This window comes from Henckelia pumila, chromosome 1 (genome assembly GCF_033568475.1).
Source record: "Henckelia pumila isolate YLH828 chromosome 1, ASM3356847v2, whole genome shotgun sequence".
Classification (NCBI taxonomy): Eukaryota; Viridiplantae; Streptophyta; class Magnoliopsida; order Lamiales; family Gesneriaceae; genus Henckelia; species Henckelia pumila.
The window spans coordinates 85,691,938-85,718,486 of record NC_133120.1 but is presented as its reverse complement, the minus strand read 5'-3'; the positions used below and the strand labels follow the sequence as shown (position 1 = coordinate 85,718,486).

At 34.0% G+C, this 26,549-nt stretch overlaps 2 protein-coding genes, 1 non-coding gene and 1 pseudogene across 7 annotated transcripts; 2 read left to right on the top strand and 2 right to left on the bottom strand.

The window, feature by feature from the left end:
- Positions 1 to 3,172: 3,172 nt before the first annotated feature.
- Positions 3,173 to 6,437, bottom strand: LOC140875098 (KIN14B-interacting protein At4g14310). Its single transcript, XM_073278641.1, has 3 exons — positions 4,822 to 6,437; positions 4,001 to 4,614; positions 3,173 to 3,901 (listed from the first exon to the last, which is right to left on the bottom strand). Exons 1-3 carry the CDS (start codon positions 6,358 to 6,360, stop codon positions 3,370 to 3,372), a joined length of 2,685 nt encoding a protein of 894 aa, XP_073134742.1. The 5' UTR covers positions 6,361 to 6,437; the 3' UTR covers positions 3,173 to 3,369.
- Positions 6,438 to 9,579: 3,142 nt separating this feature from the next.
- LOC140882618 (tRNA threonylcarbamoyladenosine dehydratase-like) lies at positions 9,580 to 25,934 on the bottom strand. Of its 5 annotated transcripts, none has more exons than XM_073288748.1 (7): positions 25,794 to 25,934; positions 25,620 to 25,700; positions 12,198 to 12,413; positions 11,367 to 11,491; positions 11,032 to 11,089; positions 10,726 to 10,868; positions 9,580 to 9,764 (listed from the first exon to the last, which is right to left on the bottom strand). In XM_073288748.1, the coding sequence occupies exons 2-6, from the start codon at positions 25,623 to 25,625 to the stop codon at positions 10,833 to 10,835; spliced, it is 441 nt and encodes a 146-aa protein (XP_073144849.1). In that variant the 5' UTR covers positions 25,626 to 25,700; positions 25,794 to 25,934; the 3' UTR covers positions 9,580 to 9,764; positions 10,726 to 10,832. The 5 variants fall into 5 exon arrangements, with proteins under 5 accessions (XP_073144849.1, XP_073144856.1, XP_073144840.1 ...); XM_073288755.1 differs by having other exon boundaries at positions 12,198 to 12,409; XM_073288739.1 differs by lacking the exon at positions 25,620 to 25,700 and having other exon boundaries at positions 10,726 to 10,832; positions 10,914 to 11,089; positions 12,198 to 12,409; positions 25,794 to 25,922.
- LOC140882615 (SWR1 complex subunit 2-like) lies at positions 16,086 to 25,795 on the top strand (annotated as a pseudogene).
- Positions 25,935 to 26,035: 101 nt separating the features above from the next.
- Positions 26,036 to 26,109, top strand: TRNAT-AGU (transfer RNA threonine (anticodon AGU)). Its single transcript has one exon. It is a non-coding gene; the product is annotated as a tRNA-Thr (tRNA).
- The last annotated feature ends 440 nt before the right edge of the window (positions 26,110 to 26,549 follow it).

Below are 26,549 nucleotides of genomic sequence, written 5' to 3'. Positions count from 1 at the left end.
CATTCTCACTAATATGTGGAATGCTTCGAGTCGAGCATGAGCTGAATTCGAACAAAAATTAATCAATTATTCGAGTTTATTTCTTAAATTTTTCTTAATTAATATTTGATTCGCTAATATAACGTTCCTGCAAATTTATAGGAATTCTAACTTCTGTTCTTTTTATTTTATTTTATTTTTAACAAATATTTAAATGTATTTCAACAATGTATGCGTTCTTTAATTAACACACACCAATTCACATGTCTCACTTGAACTTTAATTATTGGGACCTATCAAATTATTCATCACATGATTATGGTGAGTTGGCGCAATGTTTCATAAATTAGATTATATAATGTCGTAAAATCAGTATTCAATAATAATTCGTTGTATTGATATTTACATCACACGGATCTGAAAATTGCACTTACCTAGCTAATTAACTATATTATATACTAATTAATTGAATTAAATGGGATGTAATAGTAGTTGCACCGGAGAATTGATCAAAAGCTTAATTTTAATCATGCCAAAGGGTTAACTGGAAAATGATTCTAATTAAAGTTTCAGCTCAACCAAATTCAATTTTTACTCAAATTATGCAGCAAAAAAATAATAACAATAATAAAACAAAATAAGATAGAATTTTTTGTACATTTGGGTATAGCTTTGAATTATTGGATAGCGTGGATTCGATAACCATCATCGTCTTAAAACCAAATTCGGATCCGATCTTAACCCAGCCCATGTTAGGCCCATTGTTCTCGGAGCTTTGGACTTTCCTGGTATGAAGCAGCCCACTTCAGAGTCAACGTCATAAAAAACATATAATAAAAAGAAAAAACTTTGCACAAGCGTGCAAACTGCAAAGTTTATATATAGCAACGCGTGCACGTAAAATATTTCAAAATTATTAAAGCAATATTTTATTAATAATAAAATTTAAGAAGAGTTGTGAAATATTAAAGGCAAATAACTAAATATAGGATAAAATAAAATCAGGTTGTCTCAAGTTTTAAAAACGATGGAAAATATTTCAAATTTTTTTGTTTGTTTGTTTGTTTTATTTTTAGAGTTTGTTCAGAAGCTCATTTAAATATATGAAATGTGGTTTTTATAAGCTCCCGTTGCTTATAATTAATTACCAAATAGAGATCGTCACTGAATGTATTATAAAATACACAGCCACCCATCATTAAAAAAAATTTATTCACAATTCTAAAAATACATTCTTCATCTTCAATTGAGTGTTCATCTTATTTTATTTATGTCATGAAATCGAAGATCAATGTATGCGTCTGTACGGTAGCCTTTGATTACGACGGATAACCAACAAAAATATGTCATATGTCCCACTTGTCATTTCAGTAATTTTGAAGTAGATTTATTTCTGGAAACAACTAAAAATTAACCATTATAAATAAATAAATAAATTTTTTTTACAATAAATAAATAAATAAAATACTAAAAATACCGTTCTAATAAAAAAAAATTCATGTCTAATGAGTTAATTTCGTGAAACAAATATTTTTTTTTACTTCATTCATAAAAAATATTTTTTTTTATATAATTATTTTTTAGCATAAATATGAGTGGAATTATGGATAATGTTTTACGATATATTTGTTTAAAAAATAATATATTGTATTTTATTCAGACTGTCAAATTCTATTTTTATCACATGCGATGGCCCTTGAGTAATTTAGTGTGAAACCAAGGGCGAAACTGAAATATCTCTGGCTATATAAAGAGGACATTTCACGCCGCGGACGCACACCCTCCTTCAGGTCCCTTTCCTTTTAAAACATCGCCTCTCTCTTTTCCTATCGCCACCCTAGAGCCGCCGTACTCCGCCGCCGTCGCCGACCAACCATTTGTACAGTTTCCTATTTTCTGAATCTAATTTTGTTCCCCTTGATCGCCAAATTCAACTTTCCGAACAGTTTTCACCGACCATTTCGCCTTCGCCCCTCTCAGGATCTCGCTGACGTGGGACGCTTATCTTCATTTTTTTTTAATTTTTTGAATATAAAAAACGGACGGTGAAGATGAGCTCGCACGCGCTAGGAATAATGGCGCCGGGCGCGTCGCGAAAGCGGAAGGAGAGGGAAGCATCTGACGGTGCCAAGTCACAGAAACCGTTGGCCAGACAAACGGCGGTTAACGGGTCAACCACTGCGAAGCCGCTTTCCTCCTCGAGCCGGCTTCTGGCCGGCTACATGGCTTACGAATTTTTGACCAAAGGGACCTTGTTGGGACAGAAGTTTGATCCGGAGCCGATGCCGATGAATCATAAGAAAGTGGAGAGCCGCAGCCAGCCGAGTGCGAAATTGGAGCCGGCTACCTACGCTGAGGTGGCCAAGCTGATGATGACCGATGGAGCCCACATTCCGGGTGTGGTGAACCCCACCCAGTTAGCACGTTGGATTCAAATGTAGAAATTTTCTCTTTCTTTTTTCTGAATCTCATGTTACGCTTACGCCTAGTGGATGGATAACTGTTATTCATCACAGAAAATTGTGGCCACATTTTGTGTTGAAAAAAAGAAAGAAAGAAAGAAGAATAGGGAATGGGAAATCAATATTACGGGAAACAATAGTAAAGCGTGCATGGACTTTGCATGCGTATGAGCTAGTAAAATGTAAAGCTAAGGGAAATATTTCTTTATACTCCCATGTTAAGAAATGCATCATTCTTATGTTCTTGCTCCATTAAGTTTTTTAAAATAAACAATTACGTGCATATCATATAGCTAGTTTTAAGTTACGTTTATATTATCTATCTATTTATTAATAAAACGGACTTTATGAATATAAATCTAATTAAGATCGATATCAAACACAAACTAAACTTTTAAACCAAAACTCGATCTTGGACGTACATGTCATCATTCAAGCTTCAAGCCAAAACTTAGAATGCCTTCAATCAAAATATATAACATAAAAATCGACAAGATTATACGAGAGAAGACCAGTTCTTCGACTTCGATTCCATTTGATTAAATACTTAAATTTAAGTGTCCGTTATTCTCGTCTAACTTTTCGTAATTTTAGTACTAGTGATTATTTGACCTGTTGTAGTGTTTTCGTGACAGTAAATGTGATACACCATGTGGTTCAAACTGAGTGCAAGAAGCTCAACAAGGCATCGTTTGCATGGTATGTTTGAAATCCCAAAAAAAAAGAAACATGAAAACATATAAAACAGTAGCCACAATCACGGTTTGCTTCTGGAACACCCAAAAAAACAAAACCCTCATACAAAATATCATGACAACAAATTCAACATGCGAAAACCAAAACGCAATAACAGGACAGACAATAAGTTATTGAACAATCCATATATATCTTCAAGTTTGATACCTTAATAATTTATTCACATAATTATCTATGATAAATACCTCCATTTGGCGGGACGATCTCTTGACACCAGAAGAACTCTTGAAGCCAAGTAATCAAAGGAAGGAGAATACATGTCATCTGGTCCAATAATTTCTTTTGCATTCTGTACGTTATTATAATTCATAGAGAGGTACTGAGAACCATCGTCTTTTAAGGATTCAAAAATAAATAAACCGAGCCCACAAACTCCCATAACTGAACTTGAATTCCCCCACACTTGTGTCAATGCTGAGAAATGGGAGTGAGCATTCGATTCTGGCAATGTGTACGTGCTGAAAAGATTCGGCTTCCGTAATGAGTAGCGTTGGATTTGGGAGGTGGATTGCTTTTTAGCCATTGATCTTAAATTAGTGCATCCAATGTATAATGCATCGCCGCAAGAAAAAGATGACTGAACGTCCACACCAACTTTTGGAATCTTGAGACCTATGCCAGATGGGTGACGAAAATCAAGAACATTAATTGAATCAGGAGTGCAAAATACCCCATCATTTCCCTCTGCTTCTGATGAACTAATTCTGCAAAAAGTACAAAACGAATACACAAGTATGAGAAAAATGTTTTAGAATCCAATTAAAGAATCAATATGATAATTGTGCGAGAAATGAGTGTGTTACCTCTGCCTAACTCCTCCGCCTAATTCTGCATCTGTGTTATTCACATGCAGAGCAGAGATTTTTCGACCAGTGGATGAAACCGAGAGTAATGCTTGCGGACTCTGAGAGCTCACATCAAATAGGGAAACAGAGTCTGCCTCTGCTATCACCACTTTTTCTCGATTTTTCCATTGTAAAGGGCTTGCATAATCCATGGCCAACACAGGCTTCTGCAACTCCCATTTCATTACTTGATCTCCATCACGTATATCGTAAATTTGCACCATCCTTTGACCACTAGCAGTTGATATGATAAGAGGTCCACAAGGTTTATACCACCATTGTCGGTTTTCAGTAGCAGTATACATTGGCAAATTGTTTCTTCTATACATAGTGTTGTTTGACAAGGGAGCTAGGGCTGCTCTTGTATTGGTGGAGTCTTCCTCAAAGTGAAATGCTCGTACAGATTTTGAATAAAAATCCCAAGAGCAGAAACCTGAACCCACAGAATTTCCAGCAGATGCTGCCACAACGTATCTCCCAGCACACCCATCTGCGCTTGGGGCACGGATTAGCCAACAATCTTGCCACATGTTTGGTGAGATTCCAGCCGGAGGTTTGTACTCTGCCTTCTCCTGAAATAGACACAATTATAGCACAGTTGATCAATACTTTATACTTCTTTTCATTAAAAGATCCCTACTCTACTGCGTTATTGAACACACACACACGAAATAATATATAATGGTTCATTGATTTATTTTTAGCAGATACACTCACAGACATGATCAACAACAATGCAAAACATTGAGTATGTGAAATGATTCAAGAAAGATCCATACCTCACAGTTTGTTATGTCGTAGAATGAACAAGAGCCATCATCATGAGCGAGAAGAACAGACTCTCCTTCTGACACAAACCATCCTCCAGTTGAGGTCTTGTTACCAATTTCATTCAACTTATACGTATAACTGTCTTCTATCTCCTCCACGAATGTCATGGCTGGAACTCTCTCTTGGTCATCAAAATCGTCGAGCTTTTCATCAGCCATCAGCATAGCATCAATGGTAACTTTGTCTTTATCATTAAAAGTATTAATGGAAGAAGTTCCCACTACAGAAATTGCTGAATCCTCAACTTCTTGAACTTCACTTGACTCTGTACCAGCCAACATTTCCTTCTTACTCAAAGAAGCCAAGAATTCCGAAGCAATGGCATTGCCATCTAAAGAGCTTACTTTCTCCTCCAAATTCAGTTCACCCTTGGATTCCCCAACATTTGCCATATGGGACTCCGAACCTTCAGAAGTTCTTGAAAACGTTCTATCTCTTATCAACTTATGATGAGGGAATAATCGAGCTTCCAATTCTTCAACATTCAACCCCTTCACCGAGTTTTTCACATCCACAAATTCCTTCTTATCTTTTATATACTCAATGTCACCTTTGTTGGCTGACCCTGTCTTAACATCTCCATCATTACAGACAACATGACCCATAGCCCTCTCAATCCCTGAAATCTTTTCTTGAATATCAGACAGCATCATCTTTGACGACTCTGGATTATTCATATCCAACATCTCTTTGGTCCGCTTTATATCTGATGCTATTCTCTTCACTTTCCCTTCCAAAAAAGCAAGCTTTTCACGAAGCTTGCTGGGATGCTTATTCACACTATTCTCTCTTGGTACCCCAGGAAAATTAATTACTTTATTAGCCATTTTAGAGTCTCTCGAACCAGACCCATGTTCAACTTCAACACCTGAAGATTTCAACACTACTTTTTCTACACTAGGCTTTTCAATAAAATCATCAAGTTCCGATCTTTTAACTGAAATTGAGCTCAAATTACCTATTTTCCCTTCATTACCACCATTATTCAGAACCATAACCTTAAATTTCCCATTTTCTCGAGAATTCTGTTCCAACACTTCTACAATTTCTCCATTTCTATCCTGATCTTTCGAAACACTTTTCTCAAGATCAGATTTTTCCCCTGATTTCTCGCTCAAACCCCTAAAATTGGAACGATTCCCTTTCACCTGATGTGGGCCCAGTGAAACCCTAGTAGAGTTTTTTCTCAAATCAGAAAAAACTCTAGTAAAATCAGAGGGGCTACAGCTCCTACCTCGGGGAACCGACGAAGTCGAACGCCTGAAACGTGGCTCAGCGCGTGAGTCCTCCACCGGCGGCGGCGCTAGAGCGGACTTGTCAATCCGAGCGATAGGCCTGATGTTGGGCTTCTGAGTTGCTGCCCGGATACGGGATGTAGGCCTGGAGTTCTCCTTCCCCGTGGAAATAGAATTCCCAGAAGCTGGAGTGATTTTCCCCCCACCAGTGCCGCGTTCTTTCATCCGGCGAACCGATGATGACGAAGACATTGTGTATGGGGAAATCAGAAATGGATCCTGCAGTGTACTGTGTGTGAATTTACAGCGGGACTTTGGTTTGGAGGATATGGTGACGAAGGGTGGCATTTGGTTTCTTTGATTTGATATCTGTCTGGGCGGGAAAATAATTTCTATTGGATTTTTTGAAAACTTTTGCTGGTTCCGAAATTTTGGTTTTTATGTGGTCAAAGTCGCGTACATACATTTGGGAAATCGATTATTTTTTGGTATATTTGTATGTGAATCTTTTACTATCTACTAGTGCTAAATGCACATATTTTACGTGTGTAAAATAAATAAATTTTTATGTAATTTTTTTTTAAACCAAAAAATAGATTGAGAAGGATGTTTATATTTTTTTTAAACCTAAAAATAGATTGAGAAAAATGTTTATTGAGATAGAGGATAAGAAGGGGTAATTATGGTATAAAGAATTTTGGTGTTTTCAAAGTTAGTTACTACTAAGAGTGTTCATATTTCGGATAAAACCAAAAAATCGAAAATCCAAACCGGATAAATCAAACACCGAACCGAACCGAAAACCGTAGTTTATAATTCGGATATAAATATTAAAACCGAAGTTTATTTGGTTCGATTTTGGATTATATATGTCAAAACCGAACCGACCAAAAAAACCGAAATTGAATTAAAATAATAATTTATTTATATTTTTTATTTATATTATATATGTTATGAGATGATATTTAGTGAATGAATAATTATTTTGAATAATTATTAGTTAATTGTTGTTTATTTATTCATTGTTGTTGTTTATATAAGTCATTTAAACTTTATTTTTAAAATTTTACTAATAAATCATGTAAAAAAGAACATATTATATTTTACAATGTATTTATATTATTGATTTTAATAATTATATCACATTCGGAATAATCGTATCAAAATTTGTTTTGTTTTGTTCTTTTGAAAATATTATAAGACTATAGTTGGATGTTTGTCCTTGCATTATTTGTTATTTTTTGTTTCTTCATTACATGACTATAAATTAAAGTTGTGTGATGTGGTATTTAAATTACATGTTGGATTTTATATTTTTTTATTGTGTTATGTATTATTAATTATCAAACCGACCAAACCGAACCGTATAAACCGATCCATTATAGTGCAAAAACCGAACCGAACCGAAGTAGAAATGTTTGACTTCGGATTACATTTTTCATAAACCGAAAGCCGAAAAACCGAACTGAAATTGGACAAATTAAAATCGAACCGACCGATGAACACTCCTAGTTACTATAATAGGCTCAACTTTTATATAATAGTATAGATTAATAAACTTGTTTGTACGATGAGGTCTTTTGTTCAAGATAAGCACGTTTCGAGTACGCTCAAGTCTCGTCTGTAGTGTGGACGATTACTTTATATAATTGTAATTTGGATCAAAATTGTATATGTACTCTTAAAATAAATAAACTTGTTTGTATTATTATTACTACTTTGAAAATATCTATTTGATCTAATTATATTATGAAGAGTAGGTGGTATCTTACAAGACAATTTCATATATCTTTATCCGTACTACGAATCAATCACGGTCATATTTACAATAAAAATTAATACATTTTGTTATAAAAAAAATATTATTTTTTCATGGATACTCATTTAGAAGATTTGTCTCACCAAATTTACTTATGACCGTCTCACAAGATTTTTTGTGTTATATTAATATTATACCAAAATTAGTTTTTAATATTTAATTATTTTTTAAAAACTAATAGCATATTATATATGTTTATATTCGATGGGAAAAACATAAAAAAAATTGCAAATAAAATAAAAAAATTACACCAACACAATATATTATAAATAAAAACGATCTTTACTTACATAAAATTAATTTAATTTATATGCATATATCATGTGCCAAGTACTAGTTAAAATAATGTATGAGGGACACGTCTTGTAATATGCAATGTTCACAAATACATGCATATGAGCATATACATAGAATCTTACAAGTCCCACGCACACATAAAAATTGGTCACTTTCTCAACACAAGTAATCCTAAACAAAAAGCTGCTAGAGGAAAGCCCAATTCAACCAAGCATCCAGTCGTTGGTCTATCTTTGTTCTTCTGAAAGCAAGGCCCCTCTGGCAGTTCAACCGCTGAACAGTTTCCGGTGCCTGATCGTATAGTTAGATTCACCCTAGGAATAGTATAAAAGTGAGACATAAATCAGGAAAGTAATTTTCTTTGGCTAGTTTCGGCTTACAGCGAGCATAAGCACCTTTGTTTACAATCGAGCACTATATGAGTCTATGACTCCAACTAGATGCACATTCTGGATTAACAGCTACTATGATTCTCATACTAAATTACCTTTTACCAAGAGGCTAGGACCCCACAAGATGCTAAAACAGCCTCAAAATCCATAGAAAAAAGTCTGCAGTTTAGTCAATTATATTGAGATCTGCTAAAAGAATTCATACAATGTTAATACGTAAGTTCCTTTCTCAAAATTATTAGATTTTCAAACTTCTGTTTCACATTCGATATGAGATGAATCCTCAAGAAAAAGAGTTCAATCGTTATCCTAGTAAACTAGCATCAACACTTCCAGTATAGAGCGAATCCTATTGGACACCATTATCATGGATGAGAAGGAAAATAATAACCATGAATATTTGAATGAGTTCATGCAGATACTTGTAATTGTATACTCCACCATAACACTGAATGATAGAAATCCTTCATAATTGGATGATGATCACCGGGCTAAAAGAAGTTTGCCATTGGAAAAGTAAAACTTTGTTCAGACTCCATTTCTAACAACATACTACCAGTAAAAGGGTAAAATCAAATATCACACAATTGTTAGAAATCACTACAACAAAAAAGTTAATAGACAAGGATGAAAAAACGATGTTAAAAGGAGGTCTGTAACCGATGTTAAAAGCCATGTTGTTAAAAGTGCGGTCAAAAACACCGTTGTCTTTTTGAGCCAACGACAACGGTTTCACAACGGTGAAAAATCGTTGGCGCTGGCTCATAAAAACACGGTTAAAAACTGTTGTATTTTTATCGCACTTTTAATAACTGGGCCTTTAACATCAGTTTTAAAAACCCATTTAACAACGGTTTTTCACCCTTTCTTTTTTCAAATATAAAATAAAAAAATATAAAATTTCCAATATTATAAATTTTTCAAAATTTGAAATTTGAAAATAAAATTTAATATACAATTTTTCAGTATTGTAAATTACTCGATATTCAAAATTTTGAATTCTAATTTCATGCACACTAGAAACTAAAGCTAAGCTAATATCTTGATAAACTTGAAACCGCATCGATCGTTTTTTCTAAATAGAGATTCTTCAAGAAAGTCGCATCCATCTTTTTCTTCTGATTTGTCTGTCCATAAGCATCCCCACACTAAGAAAAATAAAAAAAGAAGCATATTTAGAAACCAAAATACAAAAAAATTATAAACCAAAACACAAAAGCGATCCAATCAACTAAAAGCATCCCAATTAATGTTCACCTCTCAAATGATAAAACTAGAACACAAAAAGTTTATAACCGTATTCAAGAATCCAAAAAGCATGAAATTAGTCTCCTTCAATTTTATTTTCGAACCAAAAGTTTATAAAACTAGCGTAATTGCTTTCTCCTAACCCCTCAGTTTTAATTTTAATAATCAGTTAGAGATCACCAAAACAACCCACAGACGCACACAAAAAAACATTGCAGCTTAGTTTCAAAACTCATCTATAAACTGTATAAAATAAAACATTAGCTTGTGGTAGGAGTCATACATTTCTTAGTACATTTGATGGAGTCATACATTTCTTAGTACATTTGATGAAAATAATAAACAAGTGACAAAAAAGAACAACACGTCTCAACTAGTTAAACGAGAGGCCCAAATTTCATATATTCACATCTCAAGCAAGGTTGCTGAGAGTTTAACAAACAAAGTATTCTAGCATGATCAACCATTTATCAAAGTTGTCATATCAGAGAAGCAAGAAAGTTAAAATGCATGAAGTGCTGAATTCCTACCAAATTTGATCAACTTAGCAACCTTTGCAATTATTATATTATAATTTATAAACAAGGTCAACTGTTGGATCACGTTATTTTTATTCATATTATGACAACATCTAATCGTTTCTACCTCTCGACAAAAAATTATAACTATGAAAACAGAAATCATACAAAAGAGCCCATAAAACAAACCGACGCATTCTACCTATTTCAACTCAAAAAGATTGATTCCACCTTTTACTATAAATGCAAACAGTACAGGAGATGAAAACTACCAGCCTTTCTCAAATAGAGATTGGACTGTACATAAATTTAAGCATGGAGATGCTGTAATTAAACCACATACCTTCACGATTAACTGAGTATCACGAGCAAGGGAATTATCTGCCTCTATATGCCATGCACAAAACATAGTGTATCCAGTATTCAGGAAAAACTCGGGTTCATTTTCTCCTATAACGTCAAGTGAACTGGATTCATGTTCATCAGCTGTGGAGGAAAATTGATTAAGCAAGTATATAATATTTCAAATACCTCGTGTATGACAAAGTCAGTGAAGGATGAATGCTTTGCGTACAAATTGCAAGCGCAATACTGCTAAAGAATGCATTTTCATTTATGTTATGACAGGCATATTCAGTCCTGCACACACCTCTTTAAATCTCAAGAGAATTAAATTTGACATACAGGCAGGTTTTGTACGATCCCATCTGAAAATATACCATCAAATAACAAACAATTAGAATGGAAAAAACCGCAGGTATGCCGCAACTCGCAAGTGTTTGCCTTCTTCATCATAATAATATAAACATGACTAGGAGAAAGGATACACATACAAACTAGCATTTAAGAGAATTTGTCATCTCAATAAAAGCTTCTCTTTTTTCTCTATAATTCATTATATAACAAAAATCCATATATACCTGATAAGAATTGAGTTTCTTTTTCTTTTTTCTATATAATTCACTGTATAACAAATATCCATACCTGATAAGTATTAATTCGTTTACAGAACGCCACATTGCATGTCCAACTTCTTTAGGTGATTCATACATTGCACTCCGTCCATGCCACAGTTCTTTGACTATATACATGACCTCCTCAGCATCAACCTGGAAGAAATACAGACAAGACAAGACACAAAAGTTGTATTTAATTGCAAATCATGTGGCTTGTGGCTTGACCATATGAAGGATGATGCTGTCATTGATAAATGCAGTTTCATGAGTGGCTAATAACGGTTCAGGACTCGGTTGACATACATTAGTCAGTTTAAGCTTGCATGACTTCAAGATTACGTATGAATTCGCAACATATTACGTTGTCAGATATCACTGGATTTATGGTCCGTTCCCTCAATGAAAGAGTTATTCAGGTGACTCCAAAATCGCAAGGCATATATATGTTCCTGTATCGATTAAATGAATCAAGGTATATTCTCAAGACAAATTGTCCTGGGATTTCTTTCTATTTTTTTTCTTGTTCCTCCATAAAACCCAAAGTTATTAGTCAGAAATAAATTGAAAAAAGGCTGGTAAAAACCAAATATAGCAATCAAATAACTGAATTCACACCATTCAACCTTATAGAAGGGTATAATACAAGCCGTCAATTCTCTAGGTTTTCATGCCAAACCAAGTCTATCCCAACTGTACTCTCTTTTTTGGAAAAGAAATGTCTTCCCAATACCTTCCTACATAAACATTGTTTCTCAATAAACTATTTTTTAGGATGAATACTAGCAGTGAAGCAATGCGGATAAAAGGGAAGCAAGAGCACCTCAATAGAGTATTAGAAAAAAAATTCACAATTGAGAACCTGAACTTGCATTGTGGTACCATACTGCAACTCTTCATGTTCAATAAGACGCTGATGAAGTACACGATAATGGTCGATATCAATATTCACAACTGGCTCCATATGAACTTGCACTCCAGCCAGTTGAGTCACAACATAGGAAGCCATTACTTGCCCAAAGATTGCAGGAATGGTTCCTAAGACTGGAATGATACGTACTCGAAATCCTGGGACTATCTAATAATCAATTTAATACAAATTTACAATTTCAGAAGAACAACCAGGAAAGATAAAAGCTGGTGCATGCCTCGGCATCCTTTAAGCTCGTGTTAAGAGCCTCTAGATTCCATGGACAAAACACAGCAAAAATTCACGGAGAAAAAAATGCTATGGCAGAGCCCTAATGAGAAGTATAATGCAAGAAACCTTTAAACAAGAATGCCAGCTTCGTACCTCCCTCTGCGCTAGCATCAGATTCTTCCACTTTCACATTTACATTTACATTTACGGGCAAATATGTTTTTATTCTCATTTCCATTTTTCACTTTCTCTTCATCAATTTTTTGCCTAATGTGTTGGATATTTTTATCGGTCTACAAGATTACATTTCTATATCAATATAAATGGTAATTAGAAATTATATATATGTCATAGACCCAAGACAAGACAAAAAATTAATTAAAAACAAACACACACTTATAAGCTACGTTGTACTAACACACCAAACAAAGTACGAGATTACTTCAAAATACTGGTTTTCTTAGCTTTGTTTGTTGAAAAGAATATTGAATGATACAACAATATGGTCGAGCACTCTATTTAATTTAATATTTATGAGGGGTTAGGCAGAAACTTAAATTCGTTGATGCAGACGTACGTACAAGTTAATTATATATATTATGGGTTTAATTATGTCAAATTGTCACAGCACAGACATCATGCCAACCTTAATTACAATATTTGAAGTGGCTCAATATCCAACTTAATTTTCCTTTCGCGGAAAGGGTGTCCTTTGCTTTTAGAAATCACCCATCACCACTAGGTCTTCTCTAAAAGCAGCACAGATTACAGTTAAATGCACATAATAAACTCATTTTTATCATCAGTAATATCTAATAAAAGATAGGTTTTCTTTGATCCTTCCTCACCTAGCCTGCTAGCCACAGAGAAAACACTAGTAAGCTCCACTGTTCACGAATTGTACTCTGAGCCGTGATTACGTTCTTAACACACACACAGAGGAACATATTTCTCTGAAAATCCTGAAATTTCTAAAGGCTTTTTTTGAGAAAAATCAGCCAACAAAATATCAATTTTCCGAAAAGAAGAATTGTGAGCTTGGGAGCGGAACCGAAACAAAGATAAAGGCACCACCACCTTCAGAAAATTAAATATATCCTGCCATATTAAGACCAAAACCAATACAATAATCATGAATAGAAAATCCCATTAACAAAACGCAAAACCCTGGACCGGAACCGATTCAGTGGCTATTTATACAAGTTGTTAAAGAAAATCAATCTTTCATCGGCACGAAACAAGTATGAGCAGCCATGGAAAAAATATATATATTATCTCCAAATCGGAATAGATAGTTGAAGAAATCGGAAGAAATGGAGACTAAAAAACCTGCCTAATTACTTCGAGTCACGACAAGGCTTTGATAGTGATTTTGAGCTTGAATCCTTGGGCTTCCAGTGCTTAGATTGAATCTCTAGGTTGAAATTTATCATGGACGGTGGTCTTCGGCTAGTTTCTGGTGGTGTACGAAGGCGCCGACATGAAATCGAAGAAGAAGAAATTTGGGCCTTCTACGCGGAAACCCCGGAGGAGATGGGTTGGGGCTAGGTTTTGAAGGGAATGTGATTTGGGTTTCTCCATGGGTTCGACAGAAGTTCTCCCATTTTTTCTGTAGTCTTTAAAACAAAATAGTTTTAAAAAAAATTAAAATTTTAAAAAAAATGCAAAAAAAACGCTCATAGACAACGAAAACCGTTGTCTTTGACCCCAAAAAAACAACGGTTTTAGGAAAACTGTTGTCTTTGGTAACAAAAAACCGCCCATAGACAACGGTTTTCATTAAAACCGTTGTTAAAAGCTAAAAAAACGGTTTTAATTAAAACCGTTGTCTTTGAGGTGTTGTGTATTTGGATTTTTGTTGTAGTGAATAAACTGTAATTTCTAGAGCCATTTTCTAGAATACTCATGTGAACTTTGAAAGGCACTTAAGAAGTTAGAATGGCTAATCAAAGCCTAGAATTAATATACATGCAAAATTGGTTATTTTAGTTCTATTTATATAATCTTGTAATCTGCTATGTGCAGAGGGAAAAAATCAATCAAAAGATTCAATTTAAAAAATAGAGCAGCAGCTCTCAAGTCTTCCGCTGTGCCAACAAATTTGGTATCAGAGACATTTCTTCCTTGCAACGTACAGAGAGTTGTTGGAAGCTTTTCTCTCCTATTCAATTCCAAATATCTCAAACCCTTCGTTCCTTCTCCTATTAATTGTCTTTCACTTGAGCAACTATCAATTTTGCTTGCAATGGGAAGCTTTCTTATGCATGTTCTACGGAGAAGAAATTTCAAGTCCACTTTGATTTCTTTCATCACAACACCAAAAACTACAGATTGCAATGACCGGAAAATTTTCCACTCACGATGTTTAAATATTCTTCGACGGAAGTACCATATTCGAAGGAGAACATTATGATTATTGGAGCACTGAAACTATGGATTTCTTTATCTCGGAAGATTTATGGGACATCATTGAAAGCGATTACCCAAATCTATCTACGAAGATGGTGCAGAATGGAGTGCAAATCATCAAACAAAATACAAAGAAGATCAAAAAAGGATGCTACTGCACCTTGGTATTTGAAGCAGAGGGGGTTAGCAATAGGGGTGAAATCGAACCGAATAATCGTAAAATTTTAAGGCTCGAATTCGGCTCGATAAGAGTATATTCGAGTTCGAGCTCGATTCGAAGTTCGATAATTTCAAATATTTTGGCTCGAGCTCGGCTCGAAATGAAGTTCGAGTTCGAGTTCGGTTCGAAATATTCGAACATATTCGTGAACTATTCGGATATTATGGTTCGAAAAGCTCGAAATGTTCAAAAAAGTTCAAAATGTATATATATTTATTATATAATTATATTATATTAATTAAATATTAAGGCTCAAAAACTATTCGCGAACTATCGAACAGAGTAATTTCGGCTCGAGATCGGCTCGAAAAAAAGTTCGAACATGTTCGAATTCGGCTCGAGTTCGATAAGCTCGAATACGAATCAAATATTTTCGAGCGGGCTCGTAAAGCTCACGAACATGTTCGGTTCATTTGCACCCCTAGTTAGTAAGGGCGAGTTTGGATACAAAAGCCTTTAGCTTAAATAAGTCCAGTTTTTTGAAGTGCTTTTATAAAAAGAAAACATAAGCGGTTTTAGCGTTTGGATAAATGTTTAAAAAAAAAAATTTTAAAAAAATTAAATAGAAGCACAAGCATAAGCCAAAATTTCTGGAAGCACTTGAATAAGTGTTTTTTTTAAATGTTTTTCTTTTGAAGAATTGGACTTAGACCTAACTCAACCTCAAAAGCTAGCTTAAGAGGGGAGGGTTGTCCAAGACCATATATTGAACTCCCAGGAATTCTCTCTAACCGACTTGGGACATATCTAACCGATTTGGCAATTTGCATCTAGGGTTCATGATTATGTGTGCATTTCTGTTCCAGAATCACTCCCCTTTATCCCAATTGAAATTGAACCGCGTGTGGGACGAACACTTTCCGGTGATGGCAATGGACCAATAGGCTGTGGGTCAAAAAAGAGAGTTTTTGTCTCAGAAACGTATTCAGTTCGCTCTTTCGGTTAGAGGGTTGAAGAATTTATTTCACTTGGTGAAGTCGATGGATTTGCAGCAATCCCCCGTTTTCCTTGATCGTTTCTCTTGGGGAACCAGAGACAAAAGGATGACGAAGTTTCTTGATGATGAACTCGAAGAGGACGAGGTCTTCTGGAATCAAGATGCTCTCAAAGAGGAAGAGAATGATGTCGAATACGAGGAAGAAGCGGAGGTTGCTGATGTTTATGATAGTGATTTTGATGATGTGCGTCTGAGGCAGATGAAGTAATGGAAAATGAATCAGATGAGAGGACAAGGACAAAAAAGAAATTAATATTTCCAGGAAAGCCACCCACAAAGAAGAAGAAAAACAAGGTGCTGTCAAGATAGAAAAGGTACCTGAAGATGAGAAAATTTCAGAGCAGTCCACTCCTGATGAACATCATGAAGTTCCTGACGATGCCGAGGAGGAGAAAATAGTCAGAAAATCAACCAGAACTTCTGCCATTATCAGGCAAGCCGAAAGGGATGCAATACGTGCAGCATTGCAAGCTTCTAGGAAGCCAATTAAAAAGAAAAAAGGAAGGTGAGGAGAAAAGGATGACCCGAGCAGTGTTTTACGTAGCGCGCTATAGCACATTTTTATGGCGTAGCGCTACTATTTTAGCGTTTTGCACGAATAGCGCACACTATCCTCTGGAAAAGCGCGCTATAGCGCAAATAACATGCACTATAGCGCTATTTGCTGAAAACTAAAGGCTCATAATTGACATATTATGACCAAAATTAAAGGTTCAAACAAGCAAGATTGGGGTTGAGTTAGGTCCAAGTTCATTTCTTAACACTATCTATCATAGAATATCCAACAAACGAAAAGCAAAGTATAGGAAGTCTTGCAACAAGAATTTCATGGAAATGATAAAATAGTGTCTATCAAGCTTGAATCACTATGGAGTGATTTCGACGATGATAGAAAGTGAAAAAATACCTGGTATTTCTTCCCGACTTCTCTAGAGTTGCAAAAATTGTGAATAATATTCAAAGCCTTAAAGACAATATTCAAGACAAGCGGGTAGTCGTGAAATCTCGCAGAGTCTACAATCAAAGTTTGATCGTTGTGTTGCAGCAACCGAAGAATCGAAGGATCTCTCCATGTTGTCAATGTTCGAGTTGATGAGTTCTCTTCAAGCACATGAAGAAAGGATAAATTGATCCTCAAATCAGCCTTTGGAGCAAGTATTTCAACCCAAAGTTGAATTTTATAATAAGAAGCCGAATAAGTTTGAAACTTCATCAAATTCATGGTAGACGAGGAACCAAAATGGTCAGCAACATTGGCAAAGAAAATATCCAAAAAAATAGGAGCGACAACAAAATTTGGCGAACAGTATTGCATCATATGCGACTCAACCAGCCACAATTCAAGGGATTGTCGTTTCAAATGCACAAGATGTCGCATTCTGAATCATTCTCAAAGAGACTGTTGTCATCAAATAGACAAGAAAAAGAGCAGGCAGATGTCCCAAAGGAGGAAACTGAAGATTTGTTGTTTTATACATGCATTAAGGCAGAAAGCAGATCCAAGGATTTATGGTACATCGACAATGGTTGTAGTAACCACATGACTAGCAATCTCAACAGTTCTGTGAAGATCCACAGAAATTTCTCCACTGAAGTAAAACTTGGCGATGGGAAAATGCAAAAGGTCGAAGGAAAAGACACAATCAAAGTTTGCACAAAAGAGGTACCAACAAGCTTCTTACCGATGTTCTTTGCGTGCCTAACTTGCACAAAAATTTTCCGAGTGTCGGGCAACTTATTTGCAAAGATTATTCAGTTCATTTTGATAATAATGAACGTATAATTACTGACAAGAAAAGGAATTTGACAGTGGCAATAAAATAACTCAAACGGACAAAAATAAAGTTTATAGTCTCATTATGCCAGTTGAAAATAATGATTCTCGAAAAGCTGAAGATTCAAGTGAACCATCATTCACTCATGGCCTTAAGCCACAATCAACGCCCAAAGGAGATGAATCATTCAATGAAGCAGTTGATCCAGAATCACAGGTAAAAAAGTTTCAATCTTTGAAAAAGATTTTTGATACAGTGTTTCCATGTTCTCTTGTGAGCCTTAATTTTTTGAAGAAAGAAATGGTGCAGCAAATTTGGTTCAAGCGAAAAAATGAGATATTTTTTGTTGAAAAGAAGAAACAAAAAAATGCATTGAAGAAAATTTACAAGACAAAATGTGAAGATGGTGTATCCATAAAAAGGAAGAAAAATCAAGGAGTTGTAAAGAACATGCTCAACAATGTGAAGTTGATGGCAATGACACATTTGACCCAATGGTTCGAATGAAGTCAATCCAAGTAGCTCCTCAAAATGTGTCAATTCAAAATTACAAATTAAAGAGTGTTGGAAATAATTCTTAAATCTAATGTCGTCGTCTAGAGATGTGAACTTTGAAATGCACTTAAGAAGTTTGAATAGCTAGTCAAAGTCTAGATTTAATATGCATAGGAAATTGGTGATTTTAGTTGTACTAGCAAGAAACATGTGATTTGCACGTGGAACATGTATTATATTGGATTTGTTATGATCTTTATTTTTTCAATGCATTAATGGAAATGTGAAATCAATTATCTCCCTATACACGATTCATAATTTTTTTTATTTTGGAACCAAGACACATTGAGCCATGAACAATGTATATACATGTGGTTACCACTAAAATTCAAATAAATATAATGTCACTTACTTTTCTTGTCTATTTATACAAGAACGACCCATTAGTTATAAAAACAAACCACTTTATTATTATTTTTTCGGAATGAATAAACCACTTTATTTATTCTAGACTCTTAATTCTATTTCCAATAATATGTTAGAAATCATATTTTATCTCATTACTTCATTATTCTATTGCGTCTTTTCTGTATTTCTTGTGGTATGCTACATATAATTTCTTGATCTTTTGTAATTTTTAAAATGGTAGTACTCGTAACTTCATTATCCTATTGCATTTTTCTGTATTTCTCGTGGTACATTAGATATAATTTATTGATCTTTTGTAATTTGTAAAATGATAGTATTAAATATATTTACTGACATATTATTTTGAATTTGATCACCTTACAGCTTTAGTCATCAATCTTTTCTATTATATCATTAATCTGAAAAAAGTTGCTTCTAACCAGTATTTTCTCCCTAAATATATTTCTCTCTTGAATTTATTACCAGTTCCGCGTATATACTATTTTAGCATGTTTCATCAATAAATTGACATATACTTAATTATTTTTAGAAATTTAAAATATGTAATAATTACACTTATCTAATTTTTTTGCTTATTTTTTTATTTTCAAAATTATAGAATTTTTTAAAAATTAAAGTTTTACTTATAACTCAGAAATATGAAAAACTAAATCGATTCAAGTAATAACACTAACTCATTTTATTTCTTGCTCCTTTCCTATACATGTTATAAGTCTTATAACACGTTATAAATCATTTTCCACCATTTGTTAAATTATTATCTACTAAATCATAAAAAAAAAAACAAAGAGGAAGACCAAGAATTATATTATATCAATTAATATATCACAACATTATAAAAAACAAATTGAGCAATTTAAAATATGTAATAATTACACTTATCTAATTTTTTTGCTTATTTTTTTATTTTCAAAATTATAGAATTTTTTAAAAATTAAAGTTTTACTTGTAACTCAGAAATATGAAAAAAAATCGATTCAAGTAATAACACTAACTCATTTTATTTCTTTCTCCTTTCCTATACATGTTATAAGTCTTATAACAAGTTATAAATCATTTTCCACCATTTGTTATATTATTATCTACTAAATCATTAAAAAAACCAAAGAGGAAGACCAAGAATTATATTATATCAATTAATATATCACAACATTATAAAAAACAAAGAGGAAGACCAACAGTTATATTAAATTAATTATTCGGTCAATTCGGGCAATATTAAGAATTTAAATATTTCAAGGGCACAAAAGTAAATAAACAATTCAAAATCTTATTCATGCTTTTATATAGATAGAATAGATATAGATATATTTAGAGTTAGATTTATAATCATCTTGTAATCTGCTATGTGTAGACAAAAGAAATCAATTAAAAAAACAATTAAAAAATAAAGTAGCAGCTCTAAGTTTACCACTATTCCAACCGTAATCATGTCATTCGTCCACTCTTAAGTATACCCATGGTTGGAGTCATCAATAATGGTATTTATCAAATTTTGCAAATTGGCTAGCATATTTTGCAAACTATCTAGCATCTAGATGTAATTGTGGTAGTTGAAGAAATTAAAAATATAATAACAAGCTGCATATGTCACAAATCATTTGGGAGCATCCATGTGTTCGCAAAAAGCATCGTTTGATTTCAAAAGAGGTTATTACTTCATGCATGTCTCTTCTTGCATTTAAAGCCAATCCAACGATGTTGTTCATTGTATGCATTTAATTTTATGGTATTTGCATTAAATACCCATGGTTGCTGACAATTCAGGTTTCGTAATATTTGTTAGGCAAAGAAGAACTTGAAAATAAATAAATAAATAAATGGAGTTATTTTAAGGCTATGCCAGGCACCATTAGAGACTTTGTTTGGCACCGGCAATGAAGACAATTCGTACTACCATCCTTCAATTCACTTTGTAGGATGTATTCGACAACAGATTTGTTAGCAACTTGGTTTAGCAATTTTTGCGAAGTGAGGATGGATACAAGTGGTTGTCGATGTTATCATTTGAACAGAAATCTTGCTTGGCTGGACCACTGAACCATGGATATGACAACATGCTATCAAAGTCGAACATATGAAAAATGTCAGAACCTAAGTGCTATGCAGGACGATTCACCACTCAATGTTGGTGAATTGATGCATTAAGCCGTGATACCCTATATTGATTTGTCAGAAGGATTTCTCTAGCAAAACGAGTAGCCGTTTTTGCAAGGCGAGAATTGATGCGAAATAGTTGTTAACAGAGGCCAACATAAATACTGTTTGCACACGCTCATAAATTTGGGCAAGACAGCTCAACATTGTGAAATGAGAAGCCAAACCATAGTTATACGACAACACAAATTTTTTTCAAAAAAGGAATTTATTATTTCAATGATACCAAGATAACAAATTTTTATTTACCACTCATCATGGTCTTCAAAAACATTTAAGTTAAACAAGCACCTCTAGTAGCATGAAAAACACAATCTCAAATGAACAAGCCACACTAAAGCAAAAATCAAGGCCATGCATTCATGGGAAGCAACAGCAAACATCAACGCAACTCATACGAGTTTTTTAGAGCTTCAAAGTCAAGTCTATCTCCTCTTCATCATCGCTTATGACAATTATCTCCTGAAAGGGCTTTTTCGACTGATTTATATGTGGCCTTTTATGACCAGCAACCCGTCCTCCTCGACGTCCATTTTGTTCCCTCAAATGCAAGGGAGGAACTGTGGCCATGCCACGAGCAAAGCCACTCCTTGCACCAACTTGAGAGTAAATTAGTGGGCGGGTTGATGACGAAGCAACAGCCATGTGGCTCATGGCTGAATGAAAATTTGGTGACGGAAAATTCTGAGAAGCATCAACAGATGGCCTTAATGGTGGCATGGAATTCAGCACGGGCATCTGGACAACAGTAGAAGGTAAAACGTTTGGTGGTGTTGCAGAAGGAATAGGAAGGGAACATGATTTCAAGTAGTAATTCATCTTAGGAATGTCTACAAAATAAGCTTGACTCATTCTGTTAATAGACAAATTCCAGCTATTTTGCAAAGCTGCCATGGTACGCCCCTGTAGACTCGGGTTTGAATTCTCATCTTCCAGGTGAGCCTCAAAGTGATACACGAGGCTCAGATTATCAAAGAAAACCTTGTCACACACACGGCATGCAATTGCCATTGAGTTAGTAGCAACAGGTGTTTTCAGATTTCCAGATTGTTCCATGTTTTGGTTATGAGAACTTGACTCATTCGCAGACATGGAAGATTGCAAAGAAATAAAGAAGACTGTTGTTGAAGATTTAAGAATACAAAAGGAAAGACAATGCATTAGCCCTTCGAGAGAGCATCAAATTTATAGGGAAGAAAAGCGAGGTGGTTGGCATGCTTATCTGTGTAAAGCACGTTAAGCGTTCGAATTTCCTGTATTTATCGAAAAATTCAACATTCAACTGTAGCTTTGAATGGGTTTGGTAGAACCATTGTATTTATCTAACCTAAAAGCACGTCCTTTTAAATTTCAAAAATATGATTCTCGTTCTCGGAAATATGATAGAGGTAAAAATTCCGAAACTATTCTAAGACCACACGTGTTGAACGTTCCATCAGGATAGAAAAATAATCACTTCATTTTCTGGGATTTTTACTACACCTAAACTCTCATAATATTTGTAATGATTAAAAGTTTTCCAAATAAAAGACAGTTTCAATTAATTTGTTTTATGAATAATAATTTAATGCATGTGGCAATTTATTATTTTTTTCGAAGCAATGTGGCAATATTTTATGATTCGGTATTGTTGTCACACAACAAATATTTATTCACATAACTTAAAATCAATATTAATCAAAGTACCATAAAGCTTAGAAATGTTTATCATATTAACTGAACTCATTAAAAGTTTGGAATTCACTTTAACCTCACCACAAAGTTGAATATCTGTTTCCTGATTACCAGAACCCTAATAATTGTTAAGTGTTATTTTTTGAAAAAGAAAATTCTAGACATTACAAGCAATAAATTTAGGAAGCTAAAGCTAGGCATAATCCAACATCCAAAGTTTTGAAAATTAAATAAAAGGTTGCTGAAAAGGTCGGTAAAAAAGATGTGACATGATTTCTAATATCTACACAAAATTTTCCTCTTCGCTTTGTTGTTACTGTTGCGTCAAACCTTAAAGAGCCTGTAAAGCAATTTAAAGGTCTAAAATAAAATTCAGACCTTAGTCCATTGGGTAAATCCAAATGTCAACAAAAATACTAAAAACGATTATATAAACTAAAATTAGCAAAACACTGATGCTAAGAATCAATGTTATAGTCTATACTATCAGCATTGTGAAAATACAACAAATATAGCATCACTGATTTATTAAAAACAATTATTCCCTCGTCTCAGTTATTTAAATTTATGTATGTTTTCACAGAGATTTAAGAAAATTATGGGAAAAACAAGTTTTACTGAAAATATTCTCATTTTATCTCCATTTAATGAGCGCTTTAATGTGATATACCCCCTCTGTCCCATATATTTATGGTTTGTGTTCTTTTATACAGATTAAGAAAGTTATTAAAAGTAAATTTTACAAAGAAAACGATTTTACCCTTATCTGATGAATGTTTTAGAAATTAGATGAATAAATTAGTAATTTAAAAAACAAATTAAGTAGGGGTGGATTGATAAAACAGTAGGGAAAATAATGACAAATATGAAAACTGAACTATATATTTGGGATAGACAAAAAATAAAAATTAGTATGCATATATAGGACGGAAAGAGTAAAAGCTTGTTGGAAGTAACTAATGTACACAATGAATAGGGTAGATTGGTAAAAGAATAGAAAAAAAATATTAAATATGGATATTGGACTATATATTTCATACAGATGAAAAATGAATGTCATTTTAATATTTGGAACAGCGAGAGTATTTTTAATCTCGAAATTAGCAGATACTGATGCTAACAATTAATGTTATAGCCTATACTATCAGTGTTGTGAGAATACAATAAATATAGCATCACTGATTTATTAAAAACAATTATTCCCCTTGTCCCATATATTTAAATTTATGTGTGTTTTAAAAGAGATTAAGAAAATTATGGCAAAAGTAAGTTTTACAGAAAATATTCTCATTTTATCTTTATTTAATGAGCGCTTTGATAAATTACCTCTGTCCCATATATTTTTGGTATGTGTTTTTTTTAACAGATTAAGAAAGTTACTGAAAAAGTAAATTTTACAAAGAAAATGATTATACCCTTATTTGATGAATGTTTTATTAATTAGATGAATAAACTAGTAATTTTAAAAACAAATTAAGTAGGGGTAGATTGATAAAACAGTAGGGAAAATAATGAAAAATATGGAAACTGAACTATATATTTGGGATAGACAAAAAATTAAATTTTAGTTTGAATATATAGGACGGAAAAGTCACTAATGTATACAATGAACAGGGGTAGACAAGTAAAAGAATAGATAAAATAATTTTAGATATACGTATTGGGCTATATATTTGGGACGGATGAAAAATGAAATATGATCTTAATATTGGAACGGAGAGAGTATTTTTATTCTTCGCACACAACGTGTCGAGTCGAGGGAGGCTACAGTGGAAACTTAGGCAAAGGGTGGAAAAGAAAGATATTATCATACACTCAAAAAAGGGATAATCTAACGAAATTTACGATTGCCACCATGCTTCCTGACGAAACTAGAATGCTCAATCGGGAGCCCGACATCCGATAGAGTAGAAATGATGGTGAAGATTGGCAGAAGGCATAATTAGGTGGAGAAGATGTCAAGGATGAACAACAGAGTGGAAAGTTCCATCTAGGACAGAATCAAGGACCTGTATTTCATGGTTCGATGAATCAAAAAATTACTGAGTTATGACAAAGCAGATAGTAGAGTAAGAGATACACAATTCATCAAAATTATGGCTTATTATAATATCATATTGTGATATGTAAAGTGGGGTAATAAAAATATGAACGCATAATAATATATTGAACGGAGGAGTAGAGTCTCATAGCCAGACTTAAGCGGACCTGGACCTGGAGCGGGTCATTCAGTAAGACACAAAGAAATCCTAAGTTAGAGGAGTCAAGGGTAACGGGTAAGCAAATTGATAATGAGTGACAAGTATGAAATGCTACTTATATTTTCCTATCACTGACTCGAGCAATGATATGCCAACTCTGTCAACGTTTACAAACCCGATGAGGCAGAAAAGACTGCTGATGGGGGACCTACAATCATCGGGACAGGGTTTGGGATCAAGAAAAGAAGATGATTAAAATAGCCAATTGACATTGAAAGATCCTATCTTGGTTATTAGAGTTCTTCCTCTCTGTGATCTCTCTCATCAAAGAAGACGTTGGGATTTCCTTTATTAACAGCGCACCTGATGGAAACAATATATACTGTCAGATTTAGATGCAAGTTTCTCTATAAGAATCCATTTTTCCGGTCAGGTGGATATGCTAGAGCAGTAGGAACTGCAAATGATGATGAGATTTAGAAATTGACACGCATTTGCTGCAAGAGTATACACTTAGTTCCACTGATGTTTGTCAATTAATACGGTATAGCAGTACAATGGCGGGACAACAGAAGCACGCAATAAGCTACATCCAATGGAACTAATGCGCTAATCATCACAATTTCCAATCATACCATGAAAAGCTACCAAATCAATGGAAATCTGAGATATCATAAGGCACAAAACATCTAAGTATAACCACTAGAATCCTACACCTTAAGCAAAAGAGTCGGGAAGCAATATACAAAAGTCAATCATCCAATGAAAATTTAAGAAGAAAAATACCCGCATAGAATTATATCCAATTTATTCATTCTCTAGGACGAGAGAGGATGCCAATATCGGATGGTAACCCAACACACGGAGCTGCACCGCAAACATCAAGAAAAGCAAACGTCGTGAAGGGAAAGCACTCATTCACCACGGATCATCATAAAGATTGAAAATTTGAGTTCTTACAGTCGATTCGAGCCGGTGAGTCAGGCGCCTCCCGTATTCTGCAGAAAAGGCACGAGCTTGCAGTCGCCATAAACTCTATCACCAGCTTCATTACACCAAAAGGGATACTTGCTACCATCAAGTATTCATGTGAACGATGGCAACTTGAAGATAAAAAAACAAAACCCAAGGACTACGATAATCAGAACTTGCTGGGAAATATATATTGAGATATATAAACAGATCCTACATCGGATGCAACAGCTCTCGTAGCTCAGTTGGTTAGAGCACCCGTTTAGTAAGCGGGAGGTCTTGAGTTCGACTCTCAACGAGAGCATTTACATTTTTTCTTAGAAACTTTTCAGTACAGAACTGAACTACTATTGTTATAACAATTATAATTGATTAAGAAGAGAATTTAAATAAATTCTGATGTTATATTCTAATATTATATTAAATTAAATTTCGACACCTTAGTTAAATTTTCAGCAAAAGCTAAATAAGTTCCTTCATTTTATAAAAGATCAGGGTATCTATGCTGCTTATTTTAGTGGCATTTAAAAACCTTCTAAAATTATATTAAAAATATATTATAAATTAATAAACTATTTATTTTTATTGTTTAACCTTCTAAAATTATATTTAAAATATATTATAAATTAATAAGCTATTTATTTTTATTGTTTATTGATGACATAATGGCATAACGCGATTTTGTCTATGCTACCCCATTCGGGCACTCGGACAGTGCCCGAATGGGGATCCAACGACCCATAT